At 33.2% G+C, this 21,993-nt stretch overlaps 1 protein-coding gene across 5 annotated transcripts in view; it reads left to right on the top strand.

Annotated features, from left to right (window-relative positions):
• DIAPH3 (diaphanous related formin 3) overlaps nt 1-21,993 on the top strand; it is a 496,362-nt gene that overhangs the window by 173,258 nt on the left and 301,111 nt on the right. For all 5 annotated transcript variants that reach the window (XM_030813469.1, XM_012506844.2, XM_030813468.1 and 2 more), the window contains 8 exons: nt 1,737-1,847; nt 2,134-2,252; nt 3,028-3,144; nt 7,074-7,192; nt 10,118-10,182; nt 16,831-16,935; nt 20,115-20,423; nt 21,224-21,338. In XM_030813469.1, the coding sequence (XP_030669329.1) occupies nt 1,737-1,847; nt 2,134-2,252; nt 3,028-3,144; nt 7,074-7,192; nt 10,118-10,182; nt 16,831-16,935; nt 20,115-20,423; nt 21,224-21,338 (1,060 nt within the window). The remainder of the gene's footprint in view (nt 1-1,736; nt 1,848-2,133; nt 2,253-3,027; nt 3,145-7,073; nt 7,193-10,117; nt 10,183-16,830; nt 16,936-20,114; nt 20,424-21,223; nt 21,339-21,993) is intronic.

Below are 21,993 nucleotides of genomic sequence, written 5' to 3'. Positions count from 1 at the left end.
TTATTTATCCATAAAGAAACAATACATTTTAATGCATACCTGTGTATATTTACAGACATGTTTGCATGATTTAAATTAGACTGTAGGCCATGCTAATGGCAAATTATGATTAGAATTGGGAAGCAATTTTATAAATTTAACTTGAATTCATTATTTCAATTTAATTTCCTATTTTTTTCCTCTATGGAGAATCACCTTTTTGAATAGTTCCCGGAAATAATTTGGATTATCTTTTCCCTTATTTCTCAATTTCATGCTACTGTTGTCTACATATATGTATTTTCCATTTAGGCAATATTTGCTGCTAGTTTTTGTGTTCCTTATTTTTGCTACTTTCTTTGAGTTGTCTGTAATTTGTGTTTTTCTAGAAGCCAGGTGACTGAGTTTGATTTAGTTTCTCTGAATGTAGAGAAACATTATTTATTTGCTCTTTGAGATCTTTGAAAATTGTCGGGCATTCCTGAAAAAAACATTTGTGGGTCCTGGGTAATGACTGGCAAGGGGGTGGAAGGAAAGCATTTTAAACTTGACTTTTTGACATGAACTGGTTACAGCTGAATGAACATGTACTGGAAAGGTAGATTCTGTGAAGTTTTTTTTTTTTTTTTAGTATGTTTTTCTTCTTCCTCTCTCTTCTGACATATTTCCCATTCCCACTTTAAACAACCTTAAGTTTCAACAGTAGAGGCATGCTGGTCAGATTTTAATGCTTAGATATCAAATATAACAATTACTATATATTTCAAACAGTAGGAATTGAGACTCCTGTTGGTGTCTTACTCCAAAACAGCATTTTAAATTCATATAAACCTTGCCTTAAGGCATGGAGAAAAGACAATTTAGGGAACAGCATGAGGTTAAACATATTGATCAGTAGTCCAGTAGTTCTTGCTAGACTTGGATAGAATGTAGACTTTAGAAAAATAGTATTATCAACAACAACAAAGAATGCTTCTCTAGAAAGACTGTCTGTTGTTTCCATTTAATGGATTTTGGAGGATGAAAGATATATTTTAGCCAGGGATAAAAAAAGTGGAGAAGTTGAAAGTTGAAGTGTTAAACATGAGCTGAAAAATTTTGTGATTTAAAAAATTTTTATCATTTAAGCTATATATTAAAGGATTTAGTGAGCTCTGTTATTTATTTCTGGTTAAAACATAGGGTAATTTTGAATTTTTGCCAAAGTATGAGAACCATTGCCTGATAAATTAACTTCTAGAAATTAATTATACAGTATTTATTTATAACCTTGTTAACTAGAGTTAAGACCCTTGTTGACCTTGAAGTCTTTGGGACGTTGAGTCTTGCTTGATGAATGGAAAATTATTTTATTATCCTATTTTAGGTAAGTGTTATCTATCCAATAGGTGTTTATCCTTTTCAACTAGGATATGTTCAATTCCTGTTGTATGTGTGTAGAGTGATATTGCACAGGAACTTAGCTTTTGGTTACAAGTGTTTTTTTGTTTTTTTCTATTTTTTTATGGAGCAGTAGTAATGGCTAATATTTTTCCATCTTCCTTTCACCTCAGTAATGCTCAAATAAATGAGAAATGAAAAACTCCACTGAAACTTTATTTCTTCTGTAGTTTATAACTGACTAAAATATTTTGCTTACAAATTGTTTTAATAGGAAAGATATTTAATAATGCTGGAACAAAACCTTGAAGTTTACTTTTGTTACTCTTTCTTTAATGTTGGAAACCCAGTCTGTCTCACTGTTTGATCTCTTGTAGGTAGCTTGTATGCAGCTCATCAATGCCCTGGTTACATCTCCTGATGATTTGGACTTCAGGCTTCACATCAGAAATGAGTTTATGCGTTGTGGATTGAAAGAGATATTACCAGTAAGTGCCCTGCAGTCTCCTTATTAATATTTAAATTAAAAGAGTACTTGAGTAGGGGGAAATTTAGATAAATTACCTTGAAGAATAATTTATCTATGGGAAAAGGCTTGAGTTAAAAAATCTATTTTTGAAATATAGATGATAAGATTTGAGTGTTATTTAACACTTTAAATGTTCGAATGCTATAAATCAAGTTGAATGGTTGCTTTATTGTTTATATGTTTTTTATTCTTTTGCATAATTAAAAACAAAATCATTCATCATAATTTTTATTTCATATCTCTAGAATTTAAAACGCATTAAGAATGATGGCCTGGATATCCAACTTAAAGTCTTTGATGAGCATAAAGAAGAAGATTTGGTTGAGTTATCCCATCGCCTCGAAGATATTAGAGCTGAACTTGAATATCCTTTTGTTCTGAAGTCTAGTCAAATCATATATAAAATTATTGCTAAATCCAAAATACTCAGCCACAAATATTTAGCTCATTTCTATGTAAACAACATGAAATCAAACCTTCATGCATCAGAAGAATGTTATTTTATTAATTTGTGTGTTTTTATGAATACACATATATGTAAGCGTATGCCGCAACTAACAAATGGATTCTGTAGATTGGCTTCTTATATGTATGTGTGCAATCTGTTTTGTTTTCTTTTTGTATTTGACACTTTTTCTTCTACTCAGGGCTTTTTAGCATTAGGAATAGGGCAGCCTTAGTCACTGGCTGCTCTTTCCCTGCATCTTAGGTGCATGTTAATCTGTGGGTTTGCAGATGTCTGTGCTCCTCATGAGACTCAACAGGTTCCTATCCTCACCTGGGGCTTCTTCATGATAGATAATTAACCTGACCACCAGCTCTGTTGGTCAGGCAACCTTTAGAATTCAACACAGTATTCATAGCCAGCTTCCCTACTACCTTTGCTCCCAGCAGCATCTGTGCTTAGGGGAGACAGATTAGTTGGAGCTGATTGTAGAAGGGAAGTCAGGAAGTGTCAGGTTAAGTCACCATTTCCAGAGTTTTTCCACTACCCTCAATCCTAAATATCTGTATTTTATGTTGAATATATAAGATGCCTGTATTAGAGTTCCAAAACCTTACAGAACAAATTCTGTCATATTATTATAGTTGTTTGGTGTAGAGTATAAATAAATCCATATATTCCTTAATCAACTCACTGAAGCATATGATGTTTACAACATGGTGTGGAGCACAGTTAAAGAAACTAGAGCAGAGGGATATTTTATTTCTATTCTTCAGCATCTTTTGCTGATTCGAAATGATTATTTTATAAGGTAAGAGGAAGTTATATTCTAATGTTTTCTTTCACTAATAAAAATCTATTAATTGTGAAATTCACATCATATTTGCCTTTGACAAGCAAATGATTTTTATTTTTGTCATAACACTGATTCATAGAATGTGTTGTTTCCTCTGGGCACATATTTAGGTAGACGGTGGTAAAATGATATTACTATTACTTTTTAAGCTCCTGCGGATTCCTGGTTACAACCTTTCATCTGAATAAAAATGCAAACTAGCAACAAATTACTAGTTTATCATGTGACAGATAATATTTTCTGGTTATTTCTTAGGCAGTAGGAATGATGTTGATAAGTTTCTTCTTATAAGTTACATGAAGGGCACTAAACATTGCTTTTATTAGTGTTTAAGTAGCTGGCAAGCCTTAATAATACAGTTGCGTTTAATGTTGCTAATATATCAAAAAGCCAGACAAATGGCTTGTAAAGATTGATTATATCCTAGCCATCTGAGTTTGACAAATTATTTATCTTTCTTTTAACCTCATCTATATTATAATGTGACTAAATATGGAGATTAGTGCCTAACTCACTGGGTTGTTAGGCAGGTGAAATATGGGAACGTGGCTAAAAGTTCTAGCCAAACCCTTGGCATATGGTGTATGCTTAGTAAATGTTCTCTATATCTACTTTCCATTTCTATTACTGTTTTATGGTGGAAGCTGAGCTCTTTGAATATAAAATCATTTTGTTGCCACCAATTTAGATTTGCTGAAATTTCATTCTCTTATACTTTGGGTGTTTTTTTCTTTTCCACTTAATTTCAAGTAGAAGAGTTTTTTAGACAAGCTTCATTCAGGCTGTGTCCTCAGGGTAACATCAGAGGGTATGACTCAGTGATTTTTTGATGTACCTAACAAGCAAGGAGGAGACCCAAAATGTTAAAACTTCAGGTTTTTCAGGATGAGGATAGGACATGCATCAAAATTACTCTCTTTGTAGCCAGAAATCCCATTGATATTCTAAAATGAGTTTAGTAACTGATTTTTTAAATTTGCTTCTGATATTTTATTAAAAATAAACCAGTTTAAATATTTATATTATAAATGCTAGATTAAGAATTGCTAATTTAGATTTTAAAATACCATTTGTACCATGCTGTTTATGATACTATATTTCTACTCCAAATTTACTTATAAATGAAATTGAAACTTCTACTTACTCTAAAGTAAACTCCATACATTTTTTGATCTGTATGTGGTCAGTCCTGTCGTCTTCTGGATGTTTGATGCTGTTTGAGTACCCAAGAGTTTAAGACTGTTGTTTGTTTTCAATGGTTTGAACATGCCTGTAGTCCTGCAGGGGTTTTATCATACTTATGACTTTGATCCCTTCATCTGTGCCCAAGAGGGCATGTGTTTGTATCTAGCTTCAAAACAGATTAAAAAACACAACTGTTTTGGGTTATGTTCAGGTGATCCTATCATTTGAGTTAAATCAAGAGTCTTGGAGAAAGATTAAATTGTGGCATTACCAAAATGACATTAAGGCATAGAAATTTAGATATTTGGCCATCTTTTGAGTACTAACTTTTACATTTGATGTTCATCTATGTTAATTTCTTCTTTGGCTCTTTAAACCTCAGGTATCTTGGTTCCAGATATGGTTGCCACAAAGGCAGTGTTCTTCCTGTGACTGCTAGACTCAAGACAACTCCATCAGTTTTTTCCTCATGTTTCCAAACTCTCCTATTTATTATTGTTGTTGTTAATATTTCTTAAAAATATGTTATGCTTTTATTCCAAGATTGTGTCAGAATTGTAATAATTTGCATGTATTTTTGTCATGCATTTATTTTTTAATTTACACACAGTAAAACTTACTCTTGTTGGTGTACACATCTATGAGTTTTTTTTTTTTGGTTTTTACCTTCATTTTTTGGTTTCATCTACCTCAGAAGGACCTCTATTTTTACCTTTTCAGCAATCTTAGATAACCTGTAACATTTTTTGTTTAATGAGCTATTTAAACTGCTTTTGATATGAACACACATAATTTTTCTTTTTCTTTTTACAAACAGTAGATTGTTCCATTGCCGAATGTTAAATGTTCTCATTTGAAAGAATTGGTAGATGGAAAAATTATAATATTTTTTCATTTCCACTTTTGGGACAAAAGAAAGTTTGACAGAAATGGAATTCGATTGGAGAATATATGTCAAAGGCAGCCCCTTTTCCCCAGGAAGAAGGGAGGGGGCTGAAATACAGCAAGATAATTGGGTGGACAAGATCAATTCACTTTTGCACCAAATAATTAAGGCTTACCGTGTGTAAAATACCATGCTAGTTAAATGCGCATGGGACATAATTTCTGATATTTGTTAACAATACCACAGAGAAAATGAAGATTTCAAAAACTCTTCCAACAAAAATAGCATTTTATCAGTAATGACAACTTAATGTTCATCCCTTAATTAAGTTATTCACATATTCCTCAGACACATTTACTACCTCACCAATATTGCTCATGGAGATTATTTTCTAGATTTACATTTCTGGAATCCGGAAATGTTGTGTATTATTCTTTGATAGTATTGCCTCCCCAATGAGTTTTTGCATGAAATTTCAGCTACATTATAGATGAACTCATAATTGGACATTGTGGAGTTGAGGAAAAACTTACTAAAATTATGATTTCTTAAAAAGATGACATGAAATAGTTTGTGTTGTTAATTTAAAACATTTTCATTTTAAAAACATTAATGTTAAGGTAGAAAATAAATACATCATCTAGATTTTTAAATGTGATAGATATAAATGTGTTTAAATGTATGTACCACGTGTAAATGTGGTTATTATGGCAGAAATATTTGGGGATGGGAGATAATGTCTGGAAAGAACTTGAAGAAATAGAGGCAAGCATAGATAACACTTTTGATTTGTACCCAGGAACTGTTTCTTAAACATTTTTACTCTATGACAGTTAATGATCATTAGTCATCTTTGCTATGTTAAGCTGTAGTAGATTTTCTTCACTATAATAGATGGTTTATTAGGTGGAAGGTAAGTAGTAGGTCAAGAGCAATGGGTCATAGTTTATGGAAAGGAAAGTCTAAATGGCTTGAGGGACCAACACTTAGGTAATGAGGAGGATTTAGAGAGGAAAAGTATGCTAAAAGTCATTAAGGAAAGAAGTTCTAGGGGATGATTTGAGATGGAGTACTGTGCTTCATTAGAATAGTACCCAACCTGTTTATCACTTTAGTTTGGTTTTGCTTATAAAATCTTTTATCTGTTTTACATTTATTAAATGTTAAGGGATGTTTCGCTTATGACCAGTGTAGATGGACTAGACTTAAATGTAATGACAACATGAAATCTACTTGGAGATTTTAGTTAAACTTCGATTTTTGGACAAATATTATTATACTGAATTTTTCTATTTCCTTTTGAGTAAGAAATATAAATTTGATATTGTATATAACTTACAGTACCAGTTTTAAATTTGGTTTCACAAACACTTGGAAAACAGTATACCACATACTCCCATAAAACATTTTAGAAAAGATTTTTGTTTATTTTGGTTGTATTAATGAAGTGAATTAATGGCAGCTATTTCAGTGTGGTACAGTGGAAAGTTGATGACCTCTGAGCATGAATTTTAAGCATTTATCACTTCACTTTCAGCTAATTTACTTAATTCAAGGTTTTGACTTTTATAAGAAAATTAAGGGATACTGTATTTCCTAAAAGACTATAAAAATGATGTTTTGAATTCATTAAAAGTAAAGTGATGACAATTGTATTTACTCTCCCTCCCATGTAAAATCTGTTGTGTCAGCTGTTGAAACTATATTACTAATAAATTGTTGAACTTGAAATCAATCTTAGCAAAAAAGTTTTGTTTTCATGTAAAGTTACACTAATGATCGATCGTACATTTACTCTTTTCTTTGGTTTTAGGCAACAGTACTTCAAATTAATTGATGAGTGTGTATCCCAGATTGTATTGCATAGAGATGGAATGGATCCAGACTTCACATATCGAAAAAGACTAGATTTAGATTTAACCCAGTTTGTAGGTGAGTATTTATTATTTAAATGGAAATATCTTACTGTCTCTTATTCTATGAATGAGCTCTAGGGTATTGGTTCTCGGGTTGTGTCTGGACTCCTGAGGGCCCTAATTGTCAAAACTGTTTTCATAATAGCACAAAAACATTATTTGCCTTTTTTATTCGGTTGGTATTTTGCACTGGTGGTGCAGAACAATGGTGAGTAAAACTCCTGGCACTTTGTTATGAATCAAGGCAGTGGCACTAAACTGTGGGAGTAGTCATTGTCATCTTTACTGTCAATAAAACAACAAAAACTGCCATTTTTTACTTAAGAATGCCTTTGATAAGGTCCTAAAAATGTTAACTTTATTAAAGCCTGACCCTTGCGTACACATTGTTTTAATATTCTGTGTTAACAAGTGGGATTTGTACATACAGTACTTCTGCTGCATATGACCAGTGCCTGATGTTACAAACTCTCCATAGGCAAAAGATCTATTAAAAGAGTTCAATAAGAAAATATTTGTGTAATTGAGTTGCAAGCAGAATTGCCTGTCCCCACGAAGCCTTTTTTTTTTTTTTTTTAAACTTGGAATGACTCATACAGACGACGGCTTCTGTAACTTGAGAGTTTTTCTTTTTTTTTTCTTTTTTTTTAAAGATAAAGCATTATTATTTAGTGTTGTAACATTTGAGTTTTTATTAAAGTTTTCGTCAGGCACTTGCTTTCTTAAAAATGAAACAAAGTGAGCCTGTAACTTCAAAGAAAATGGCCGATAAATATGCTGCCAATGAGAAAATTTGAGTTTTTAAGTGGAGATTTGAATTTTGGAAAACTTGTATCTGCTGCTTTTAGGCTGACAGGTTCTCAATACTAAAATTATTTCCTGATGTCACTGGTGTTATTAACCTATCTGATTATTCATTGTGATATTGTATAAAGACATGTTAACGTTCAGAACATTTGCATGATTCAGCACACCATTCTTTCCATATGACCAGTGCCTGATATTACAAATTCTGCATAGGCAAAAGATGTATTAAAAGTGCAACATTTATCAAGAGATTTTAGAGTAACAGAGTACAAGTTAATTGATATGATATGTGATTCCACATTGTAACTACTGTTTAAGAAGTCACCATTTGTCAGATTTCGATAGAACATAAAAGAAGATTACCCACAATGATTTGAAAAGGCTATTAAAATACACCTCTCATTTTCAGCTATGTATCTGTGCAGGGTTGTGTTTCTTTTCATATATTATCTGAGTCCAGGGAGAAGCATGAAATATAATTAGTGAAGAACTAGATAATATTAATGAAAATGCTTGTTTCTCTCTGTAAGAGATAAGCAATTAGAAGTTCCTGGGGTGGGGGGAGTGGGAAGAGGAAGCAGAAATTAAGAAAATGGTGCTGTAAATATGCAGCAAACTAAAATGTGGAATGATTTTGAATAGTATCTGAAAAAATGTATTCCACTGGGTCATTTAGGAATGGCAGCTGAGAGGTTTTTTTCACTGAGCTCTTGAGAAGGAAATAGAATATTTGAACACCATTTGGCTGTATAAGTGATGCGTGCTTATGTAGTTTTAATAAATTATTGTATTTACTGATTTTTAAATACTTAGAATAAACTCATAAGTAAATACAAAAGATTTAAATACAGAAGAGAATGTCATTGTATTTCTATGAATAGGTGAAAGAAGAACCAAAGTTGGTCAGTAGGGGAGAAAAGTATTGGAAAGCATAAGGCACAGATAATTTGACATACTATGGCAAGAATTTTAAGTTATTGTTAATGTAATGGGAATCAAAATTAAATATTTCGTGCTCTGGAGCAATCCAGTTTAGTAAATAAAATATCAAAAATTAGGATTAGAGAACAAACACCGTCTTAATCTTTTATAATAGAAAGTTATCTATAATGTCTTAAATAGATAAATCAAGAAATAATAGTTATGTACATTTTATTTAGAGTTAAGAAACTAACCACCAAAATAATCTAGTATAGAAATGGTAATAAGAGATTGCATTTAGGAAGTGTGATTAAGATTTGGATGCAGTAACTTTGTTGACTTATTTTTTATTATAAATTCTTCTGTAATATATTTTTATAAACCTTGTTCGTGTATTGCTTTCATTTAATAAAAAAGAAGGGATAACATGTATTATGGGAAATCCACATGAATTACTTCTATATTGTGTTCTATCATGTATTTATATCATAACTTATTTAAGCAGTTCATTACTGATGGGCATTTAAGTTATTTTCAGTTTTTTTTTTTTTTTTTTTTTTTTTGCTAACACCAAAAAATATTTTAATGAGTTTTCAGGCCTAATGGCCAAGTCTCAGAAATGGAATTGTTAGGTTAAAAGAAAATCCATATTTACAATTTTAGTACATATTGCCTAGTTTTTCATTAGCAAAGTTCTTAGTTTTTACTATTGGTTTCCTCATGTCAACTCCAACACTTGGCATTATCAGTCATTTAATCTTCACATTCATATTGCTAATTTTCATATCGTTAGGGAATAATAAACATTTATTCATCGGTTTTGGTGATTTTTTAGTATCAATTTTTCTAATTTTCTGTTTATTACTGTTGCCTGTTTTTTTTTAAGCTTGTTTAGACATCATCTTTTTTCATGAAAATATGTACGAATTGGTGATAGAAACATTTGAGTGTCATTACAATTGAACGTCTCCTTTTGCCTGCTAGAAGTTTAAAATTGTTACTGAGTTTGGCTTTTCCTTTGTTTTCTGTTTTCTGGTATCATGCTTAGAAAAGCCTTTTTGATTCCAACATTATAATATTTTTTTCCATTTCGTTTATTACTGGAGTGTTAGTATTTAATTATTTTCTATGATATTTTTTCTTTCTAAACTTTTGAAGTCATAATAAGTTTAAGAACTTTCACATTAAAAATTTCCTGTCATTGCAATTTTAGACATTTGCGTAGATCAAGCAAAACTAGAAGAGTTTGAAGAGAAAGCATCAGAACTTTACAAGAAAGTAAGTAGTTTTGACTAACTTTATAGTATTCTGTGGGGAACCACTGCAGGCATGCTTCTGCCTCAGGGAATTTGCTTGTTATTGCTTCTTTCTTCTTTATCTGCTTCAGGTGTGTGCATAGATGCCATGCACCAAGGAGGACTTCATAGACCATTGTATCTAAAAAATCTTAACTCCCCACTCCCAACCTTGACCTTCCCTATTTTTCTTTCCTTATTTTTCTTTGAATATATTTATCATCATCTGACATGCTACATAGTTTATGTATTTATGTATGAATGACTTATCTATTTCACCCCAAGAGTAAACTTTGAGGCATGTTGTTTGTTTTATTCACTATCCCTGCACCAAGAACAATTCTTGGTCCTTTGTAAGAACTAAAAAGATACTTTTTGAATGAGTGGATGATGGAGCAAAATGTATGTAATCAAAATTTTAAGATTGTGGTAATTCTTAAGAAATCATATTATTTAGGCCCTTAAGAATGAAATCATATATAAAAATTTGAAGAGAAAAGTTAACTTGCTTTTAGTTTTGATTAAAGTTGCTTCATTATTTTAAGTCGAACTTTATAAAATTGCCATTTTCATAGGTCATAGCTATCGGATATTACCAGTTTTGTTTCAACTCAGTAGTATTTATTTATTTTTTTTTTTTTTGAGAAGTCTTGCTCTTTCACCCAGGCTGGAGTGCAGTGGCGCAATCTCGGCTCACTGCAGGCTCCGCCCCCCCGGGGTTCACGCCATTCTCCTGCCTCAGCCTCCCGCGTAGCTGGGACTACAGGCGCCCGCCACCTCGCCCGGCTAATTTTTTGTACTTTTGGTAGAGACGGGGTTTCACTGTGTTAGCCAGGATAGTCTCGATCTCCTGACCTCGTGATCCACCCGCCTCGGCCTCCCAAAGTGCTGGGATTACAGGCGTGAGCCACCGCACCCGGCCTTCAACTCAGTAGTATTTCTAACCATCCTGCCAATTCCTTACTTTTCTTTAACCCATTTATGCCTGAGATTGCAATTTTTTTTGAGTTTTGAAAAAATCCGACGTTGGCAATGACCTTGAGCAGTACGATATAAATAACTTCCACGTGCTCAACGTTCCAATAATGGAACAGTAGGCATAAATTTAAGGTACTGTTTTGTCCTTTTATCTCTGGCTTAGCAAGTACCTATTAGACTTTTAATTTGTTGTTCCAATTCTTTGCATTTTAAATAGTCAATCTGATATGAATTATTCAGGTGGTTTTTCACATTGAAGGAGTGATGATAATTCTTACTACTATTGCCAGCATGATGAACCCACAGCGAACATTTACTAAGTGAATATTTCCTGTGTGTTAGGCATCATGCCAAGGAGTATAGGTTTTTGATGTAGCAGATACTAAATGTATCTTGAGGCAGTTGCACATTTCTGTAACTTTGAAGATAAAACATAACTTACAAATTATAGGGACTCTTTCGTAAGTTAAGAGTAACTTATGAAAAACATTATAAATGTCCTAAGGGGCCTTAAGGTTCTGACTTCACCAAACGCTAAATGAGAGGTTGTTATTTCCCAGGCCTTCGGCTGCAGGTTAGGATTACAGTTATGAATATGATATTGTTGTTGCTCTGAAGTGACTTAGTTTAGTGGGGGAAACAAATTAATGGATCATTTAAATTTAGTCTCATAGTGTTACAGTGGATAGATGTTCATGTTGTGGGGTGACCCTTCACCCAGCCAACGTTGTGTTCTAAGCTGGATAAGCACTTTAACTCTTTATAGGAAAGTAGTAGTAGACTTTTAAGTACTTGATTTGGATACACCCCAGATAGTATAAATTTGATTTTGTTATCATTTTTAGGTATATAGTATATATGAATGGAGTTAAACGTGAATGGAGTTAAAGTTTCTCAACAGATTTTTAAAAAAATTGTAGGTTTTAAATATATAAATAGAAGAAAGACCTTGTTCAAGGTTAGTTGTCAGAAATTATATGTCTTAGGTATAGTCAGAAAATACTATTTGCTCCATAAAATATTTCTATTGCCATATCATTTTGTATATGTCGGCAAAAACTTTGTTCTGATAGCTTTATAAGGACACATGTAAATACTTTGCTTTAGGCAGGAAGCTATCATGGCTGCTAGACACATTCTTTATTTTGGTGCATAAATTTGAAAAATGAAGACCAGAAATGTCAGAAAGTATATGGAGAATATTGAATTATCAACCTTTTTGTGCAGATGCACTAATACATTCACCCTAGAGAATGAAATTAAGCAGAGCCTCAACCTTAACTGTGTCTTTCAACATTTTTTTGCGTGTAATTTTGTAAGTGTAATATTGCTCTAGTAACTCTTTTTGGAGAAGGCTATCATATCAGTTTTTATAAGGTGTGCTTTTAATGGAGATTCATTTTATCCCCAAGGCTACAGTGATTTGACTATAGATGTTACAAAAATGCTAAAGCAAAGTTTATATTTCAGCCATCTTTTTATAGGGGAGGATGTGGAAACTTCTTTTTTCATAAGTAATACAGTTACTTTCAGTATGAGCAAGTTAATTTAATAAATGTTCTTAGAGTGTACTCACTATGCCTGTGGTTGTTTTTATAATTTTTATCTTAAGTCCTGAAATAATTCTTTTTCCTTACGAATTTTAGTCTAGGGTTTATGAAATAGGAAGTACACATGTTGATATTGTAGAAAGGCTTTTTCATTCTTACTGTCATAAGAACGCAATTTTTTTTCTCGCTGTGTAGCAGTGAACTTTGTCTTAGTTGTCAAAAAGAGAAAATGACCTCAAAGATTTTTGATGCTGGGAGAGTGACTATGTTGACATAGTAATTCAACATATAAAGGAAGATTTGACGAGGTTGGCTCATCACTTCATTCAACAAATATTTATTTGACTTTAATTATAGATGTAAGACACTGGAAAGGTGATGAATAAAATAGAAAAGTTTCTCACATTTATGAGCTTTCAGGTCGGTGAGTGTTATTTTGACAATTTTATATTACAGTGTGCAATTGGTATGGTAGACAAACCCTATGTGGTATGTAAGCCTAGAGGAAAGGTCCCTCACCTAGTCATGGGTGGCCAGGGAAGCCTTCTCCAAGGAAGTGATGTCTAATCTGAGCCTTGAGGAATCAGTATGAAGAACAACGCGAGATAGCCAGGAAGGATTCATATCTAAATTTCTTTTGAATTTCCTATACATATCTCAAGCTGAGCATATCCAAACCAAATTTATCTTTCTTCTCCCTAAAAATATCTTTTCCCCTTGCATTTTATAACCTTATTTATTTTCCCCAAATAACAACACTTTTTTTCCAGCTTGCAAAACAACAAAATCCTGTAGTCATCTTAGATACACTTCTCTCGCTCATTTCCTTCATTCAGTCAGATACTAACATTTTTGGATTCTGCAGTCTTTTTTCATTTCTTTGTCATTACCCTCTCCTCCACCTCAATTCAGGAAGGTCTTCGGTTCTCGCTTGGATAACTACAATAGCCTCCAAACCAATTTCCATGCCTCTAGTATGTCTTTTTCAGCCCATCTTTCACACCTGCTACTGGTTGAGTTTTTGAAAGTAAAAATTTGATTATGTTATTTACTTATTATGTATACCCTAATAACGTTCCAGGCTTTTTAGGAAAAGAGGATTAACTCTTTGGTTTATTGCAAAATTCCTTTCAACAGTTTTATTTCTGTGTTCATCTCTGGCTTTATCCCCTTCAGTTTGTTCTCATACCTCTTTTTGTGCCCCTTACAAAGTATTGCTTGTCATTCATCCATGCACTGAAATACTAGTAAGTTTTTCAGACTTCGAGGTCAAGCATCATTCCTCCAGGAATCATTCCCCAGCTTTCAATCTCTCTCTGTCTCTCTCTTTATTGCTGGTATTTTTAATGGATTTAGGGTTGTTAGTTTGCTGTTACTTCTCCACCAGCCACTGTGTTGACTGAAAGTACACTGACCATGTTCTGTTTAACTGTGTCTCCAGAACCTACCACTCTGAGGGGGCATATCTCGGGTGTGTTGTTAAATATTTACTGCATAATGGGAAATAGGTAGATTAGGGCCAGATCCTAGAGGGTCCTTAGATAGTAATGATTATAATGAAGTCACTGATAGTTTAAGAACAAAGGAGTCATGTTATTTGAGCTGCCCTTTACAAAGAATAGCAACATTCAAAAAACAAATCTTGTAGGGGGAAACATGTTTGGTTTTGAAAATATGTTTTTTCATCTGTCTTGAAAAGTTTTCATTAAGTGGTTGGAAATATATTCATGGACTGATTTGTAGTCTGGAATTCAGATGAGAAGCTGAGATGTTGATAGGGATTTGTAAGCCATCAGTGTATGCATGGTGATTTAAACATGGCTGTGGAAGATGAGACAAGCAGGAGAGGGGTGAGGAAAGAGTCCTATAGAGTGCCAACATTAGTGGGTTGGATTTTGTAGAAACCCATAACAGGAATTGGTGGGAGCACTCAAGGAGTAGCAGGAGAACCAAAAGTGTGTGTTGTAATGGAATATACAGGAAAAGAGGTTGAATATGGAGGCCTATTTGTAGGTGTTTATGCAATAGAACTGGCCTGTCTAATATTGTATGGTGGAAATGTTTTATAATCTGTATTGTTCTACATGGTAGTCATCAGCCATATGTGCCTATAGTGTACTTTTTAAAATGGCTGGTGTGACCGAGGAACTGAACTTTTAAACTTTATTTATTTTAGATAATTTAAGTTTACATTTAAATAATCATTTATGGTCAGTGGCTATGATATTGAAACAGCATGGCCCTAGAGAGATCACCTAAGATGAGGCTGAGGGCAGTCCAGAGAATTTGGACTTCTGGAATTGGAATTTGGTAAGTCAGGGTTTTTAGAATGAATTATAGCTAAGTTGTGATAGATAATGACATGAATGGAGTTCAACAGGTCAGAAAAGTGAGTGTGGTTTAAGAATACCCTTTGAAAAAGTTGACTTAAGCTAAAGAGGGATTATGGTAAGAGGGGTTATAAGGAGTAAAATGAGGGATGAAAGTACAGAGAGGTTAACTACGCAAGGGAGGTGTGAAGGCAATTGATTTAGCAAGTCCTTAGGGGGGAAGCACTGGGTGACAGGAGAAGGTGGGCGGACCTCTGAGACTCATGCATGGGTTGTTTTGTAGATTAGTAATTTGATTAGATTTAGGCTTAGAATCTTTTTAATTATTTAACGGTAAGAGGGGTTTGTAGGAGCTATAGTAGTAGTGGGGAATGGTAATGTTGCTGTGGCTTAGGTCAACTGAAGGACATTTGGACAGTTTTTACCTGTTAGTTTTTGTTATCTTAATAAAGGAACACAGGGTTGAGACTGAGAGAGTTAGTAGTCTGAAATTTACCTTCCTTTCCTGTAAAATGGGAGTTAAAGCAATATTTCTTATTTCACAGAGTTTTTGTAATGAAATTTAAGAATGCTTCTTTTTATGCTTTAAAAGCTATAAAGTATGGGAAGAGATAATTCATGTGTAGGGTTAGTGAGTATGTGGAAAATCTGTTTTCTGCTCAGTTTTGCCGTGAACCTAAAACTGCTCCAAAAAATAGTCTGTTAAGTAAAACTGTAAAGCATTATCTAAACATTAATTGCAGGGAGGTGGCATAGTTTCATTTGAACTTAGACTCTAAAGGCGGGAAATCTGGCTTTTTAATCTCACATCTTTTACTAGCTATGAGGGACTAGCAACTGCCTCTTTGTGTTATTAAGGACAAAATAAGATTCCCTTTATAAACTAAGTAAAAATAAAAGCCCTTTGTAAATGGTGGAGTTCTACATTGTTGTTATTTTCCTAATTGAGGTTTGAGTGTATTTAAAATGTAGAGGCCACATTTGTGAGATAGTTGCATTTTTTTGATTGATTTTTTTTCATTTTTCTTAAGAAAGTCAAATGCTTGTGTTTGATTGTGAGACAAAAAGGAGGTTTTTAGTCATAATAATGGCAAAGTTGAATCTATTTGAATGCAAGATGAGAACTGGTGATGAGTGGATATATAAATTATTATAGAAAACTCACTGGATTCACCAAATTTTATTGTTTGCTTTTTTTTCCAGAAGATATTTCACTAGGGACTTTGAAAAATTAATTTATCATTACTTTCCCAAAGATATTAGGAGATGTTATGTTGTTATAAGAAAAAAAGTTAGAAACTGAATAGAATGGAGTTATGTAGTAATAAAAAATATTAAAATGGAATCCCCTAAATCATGTTGATATACTTAAGATAAGTTTCAAGAATAAGTTTTTGCAGGTGGAGGGTGCAAGGAATTCGTACAATGCTTTGCTCTCCATTATTTTACACAAAGTCACAATAATATTTAGAGACTTTGAAGAAAAATGCCAAGGTTTCAGATAACTGTGGCCAGTTTGCTCTGCAGAGAGAAGGTCACAGACTTGTCTGTGGCTTTTTTCTGCCCCGTTGTGAATGAATGATTTTGGTTGGGACCTGGAGGGGCCTAGAGAAAGACTGTAAGTGACTTTTCAAAACTCTACCACTCCTTTCAAAAAACCAATTCAGGAATTTGTGTTCTACTGGTAGATCATTCGAGTCATATTTCTATAAGAAGAATAGTGCTTTTCATTTTCATCTTTCTGTTTTTGTTATTATTTTTAATTTGTTTCAGTTTGAAAAAGAGTTTACCGACCACCAAGAAACTCAGGTTGAATTGCAGAAAAAAGAGGCAAAGATTAATGAGCTTCAAGCAGAGCTACAAGCTTTTAAGTCTCAGGTAAAATTCCACTCTGAGTGAACTTGGGTATTAAAAACACAGTGAGGGAGCAAAGGTTATGTTATATCTTCATAGTATCAAAATGTTTAAACTTTAATTTTGCTTGTATATTTTTATAGCATTATTTGTACTGTGTTTTGCTATTTTTTGTCATTTTTTTCTGTATGTATTTATATCTAAGCTTTTACTAATTAATCTGCTTTCTTATGTTTTGTTAGGGTTTTGTTCCTAATGTCACATGTTTCCTAAGTAATTAAGCATAAAGAGTAAGAAAATCTTTCACTCTCAGATTTGTTATTCATCACTGATCTTTATCCCACTACAGGAAATTATTGCTCAAGGTATTTATTTTTCAAAACCTTCAGCCTAGAGGTCCCTTGCAGTAAAAGATAACCTCTAGCTGAATGAGAACATTTTCTGATAATTTTTCAATTTCCAAAGTAAACAGATTTAAAACATGACAAAAAGGAGAGTAAATCTGGATTACGAAGCAGATAGCTCCTATGCACCCTCTACACATAAAACATTTAGATAGCAAGAAATACATCATCTGCATGCTTTATGTGGATGTAAGTAAGGAGGTAGAATATTCATAGCTAAATTTCTTCATGTAGATTTACGTACAGGATGATGAGCAATAAGTATAGTTTTCCTATTTTCCTTTCATCTTAATTTACGATTATGTTGAAATAGTCTCAGGTATACTATATCCTGTCTTATTGGCAATTTTGTTTTCTTTTAAATGCTTAGTGGATAGTTTTGTTGCTGAGGCTGTCTGGAGATAGCTATCTGTTAGTATTCAATTTTAGAAAAAAATTAAAATCTCCTATCTACAAGAAAATTATTCTCATTCATCTTCTTTCTTTAGTGCTGCAAGAGGGAAGTATCACATTTTATTGAATTTTTTTAAATCTTTCCCATATGGTTCCTTGTCTCTCATATTGAAAGAAACATTTGATTGTGTCTGTACTTCAGACTGAGTTACAGACAGTGGCTGAAATATTTATAACAAGTTTTTCTTGGTCTGGGGTAATGTAAATTTAAGAACTTTCTTTTCTTTTTAATTATGTTCAGTTGAAGGTTTATTTGTAAATCTTCTCCGGAAAATTCCAGTTTATAAAAAATGTTTCCACCATTTTTGGATAAGTTATTGCTGCATAGTGCTTTTACATAAAATGGGAATAAGTGTATGTTTTGAAAGTGAAATTAAATCAAGGAATCTCCTAAATTGTTTTAAATTGTATACAGTGATGACCCATGTTTATGGCTATGAGAAGAAAAGCTAGAATTAGATAGTTAATATTGGCCACCATATTCATGTTTGAACAACTGACAAATTCTTTCTTTAGATTCTGGCTTATTACTTATGAAATGTGGGCATTTGTCTTAAGATCCTTCTTTTTGTTCAAAGCTTTGCTGACTATGAAGAGTGTGAATAAAATATGTTCTGTTATCTGTGATTTAATTCCTTTGCTCCTGTAGTCTCTTCACAATCAGGTAGTTTAGGTGCTGGAGAGACATAGTGATGAGCAAGATAGTCACAGTGTCTGGCCTCCCAAACCATATCTTCAAGTCAGTCTTCACACTTTATCAAATGAACAATTCTAGAGCAGAAATTCAGCCATATCTTTAAGACATTGATAGTTAATTATCAAATACATTCAAAGGGTAGTATCATCTTTGATCACAGCAACCCAGAGTAACACTGAACTGGTTCTTCTTTATACTTAATGGTTTTGATAAGGCATGCTTTTGATTTGTGGCCTCAACTTTTTTATAACACTGTTTTCTTTGTCATGATTTCAGACGTCATTGATTTCAAGCTTTTATACATGGTCTATTTTTCATAACTGTGCCATGAAAATTCAAAATTATGTAACATTTATTAAATGCCCACCATGTGAAAGGTAGTTAGAAGTTTGTAATTTCAAGAAGCTAATCATATTACAAAAGTTATTTATTAACCCAGAATGTCTTCTTTGTATCCATTGAAATGCATCTGTTAAATTCTTACTATGACATGGAAACATGAGGACAAAAGTGACCAGTGGATACAGGCGGTTCTTTTTCAACCCCTGATTTTACCTTGCTTCTCTGTGGCATTTGATTCTGCAAAGCAGTCTTTTAGGTGGTGCTCTCTTCATTGATGGTTTTTGACCCTGTGCCCAGTTGGCTTTTTCTCTTCTTGTCTTTCATTCATTTATCCTACGCATTTCTTCCATAGCTGTCATGCACCAGTCACTGCTTTAGGTGCTGGGGAAAGAGCAGTAAATAATAAAGATAGTCACTTACCTCATCAAGCTTATAATCTGTCAAAGAGATAAATGCTAATGATTCCTTAAATAAATTCTCACTTTTGATAAGAGCTATTGAAAAGTACAAGGTGCTGTGAGTGTAAAATGAGTGGTCAGATAAGGCTTTTCCCAAGGAAGGGACCTGTTAGCTCAGACTGAAGAGGCTAGTAGGAGATGGTCAGGTGAAGAGAATGCCCCAGGCAGAGGGACCAGCATGTACAAGGGCCCTGAAATTAGCAGGAGGTTGGCACATACACAGAATTAGAAGAAAGTCACCTACAAGTCCAGATAGCAGAGACCAGATCATGACATACTTATATAGGTCCTACGAAGAATTTTAGTTTGTTGTTGTTGTTTTCTCAAGTGCATTAGGACACCGTTGAGAAGATCTGAGCAAAGGCATGATGTGGCAATACCATTGAAGTCCTTTTGTTGAAATCTTATTTCTTACTTATCACTTAAATTCTTGCATTCCATAGAACCCTGTGCATAGACCCTTTGTCATGCTACATATTCTCTCCATACTATGAGTGAACTTCTCTGCTTCCCTGGCTTCAACTGTTCTCCAGAGACTACTGATTTTCAAATCTTCTAGATCCAAATACCCATTTCTCTCCTGGACATTTCTACCTAGATGGTCATAACTGCCTCAAAACAGGGAATTATACTTCTGGCAATTATGTTTTTATGAGAAAAAAAAACTATAATTATATTCTTAAATTAGAAGAAAAATTGTTGGAATTTTGATTTTCGGTTAAACCTTATGAAATTACTGATATGTAATTATTTTTGGTTTAAATGAATACCTTATTTTTGAGTAAAGTGCATATTTACATGTTTTGTACATATGTTCTTAGTTATGTCTCTTATTGTTTTTTTCTCCAGTTTGGTGCCTTGCCAGCTGATTGTAATATTCCCTTGCCTCCCTCTAAAGAAGGTGAAACTGGCCACTCAGCACTTCCTCCTCCACCTCCACTGCCTTCTGGTGGAGGGGTGCCGCCTCCACCCCCTCCCCCACCACCTCCTCCACTTCCAGGAATGCGGATGCCATTCGGTGGTCTTGTGCCTCCACCACCTCCCCTGGGATTCCTTGGAGGACAAAATTCTCCTCCTCTACCAACCCTGCCATTTGGGTTGAAACCAAAGAAAGAATTTAAACCTGAAATCAGCATGAGAAGATTGAATTGGTTAAAGGTAAAAACAAATTAATGGAGGAAAATACTTTTACTTAGATCTAAATCTAATTTTGGATTTATATATACATAATTTCTAATGGGATTTAATTTGTACATACATAATTTAATTTATATATACATAATTTCTAATGTCACTAATCAAAGTGACAATAAAATAGCTTTTTTTTTTTTAAATATTGAGACAAAGCCCTTTCATATTGACCAAAACTTCCTGCATTATAAATACAGTGAGAGTTGATGTTGTTCCAGTGGAATGCAATTTGTAATTAAATTGATAATTAAACATTATTGCAGTGAATCCTATGTTTATGAAGTGTTTCTCAAAAAAAAAAATGATGGTGTTCTTAGGAAATTTTCTCTATTGATAGTTGTTGGGAAAGTGTTAGCTAGTTGTCAGAAGCTAATATCTAGTCAGATCTTAAGAATTCAGAATCCTGCAGAAAAATGGTTTCATGGTAACAGAAACATGGAAAATGCTGTATAATATATCCTGCCCATCAAAATGTATAGTGCAGGTGAAGATTATTAGAGTCTATGAGAAAGGCAATTGAGAAGAAGCTAATTAAATCGTGTTTCAAATCCTCAACTATTGGATCATGGAAGCCTTTTCTTCCTAATAAGACCTTAACATCCTGCAGAACTTGTATCTTATTGAACATACTTTGGGGAAAAATCTTGCAGATACGACTTTATAAATATCTGCTGACAGCTATGATACTCAGTGTATGCATAGTGCTTGACCTGGGACACAGGTGAAACACTCACCTATTTATGAATCAGTCTTCTCTCTGATTGTAGATCAGACCTCATGAAATGACTGAAAACTGTTTCTGGATAAAAGTAAATGAAAATAAGTATGAAAACGTGGATTTGCTTTGTAAACTTGAGAATACATTTTGTTGCCAACAAAAAGGTAAGTTTAACATCTTGATTATTTATTAATTTAATTTTAGAATTTTAACATGATACTTTTTATATACCAATTTTCAGAAAACATTATTTTATGAATCCTGTACATGATATTTTTACATTCCTAATGGGCAAATAAATGATATCATGAAATAAAGTGCTTAAAAAGTAAATTCTGTTTTAAAAATGCAAAAGGTTAATATAAAATTTTGATTATTAAATTTTCTATATAATATTATTTTTGAAGATATTCCATTGGGATAAATTAGACTTTTGTAAAAGAGGATATTTTCAGAGGCAGTTTTGGCATGAGAATGTCCTTTAGTTTGAAAAATAGAAAAACAAAACGTGTGCTTTCTTTTAGTTAGAATTTTACTACCCTTTAATATTACAGTGGCTAGGGGAGCTAGGAGAGGGATAGCATTAGGAGAAATACCCAATGTAGTTGACAGGTTGATGGGTGCAGCAAACCACCATGGCACGTGTATACCTATGTAACAAACCTGCATGTTTTGCGCATGTATCCCAGAACTTAAAGTATAATCCAAAAAAAATTACAGTGACTATCACATAATTTAATTGCTATGAGTCACATGGGATAGAAATATCAAATTTATAGTGTCTTCAAAGTTAGCTTGGAAGAGAAGTATCTGAGTAGG

Source organism: Nomascus leucogenys, chromosome 5, assembly GCF_006542625.1.
Source record: "Nomascus leucogenys isolate Asia chromosome 5, Asia_NLE_v1, whole genome shotgun sequence".
In the NCBI taxonomy this organism is placed as follows: domain Eukaryota; kingdom Metazoa; phylum Chordata; class Mammalia; order Primates; family Hylobatidae; genus Nomascus; species Nomascus leucogenys.
This window is presented reverse-complemented; position numbering and strand designations above follow the sequence as displayed.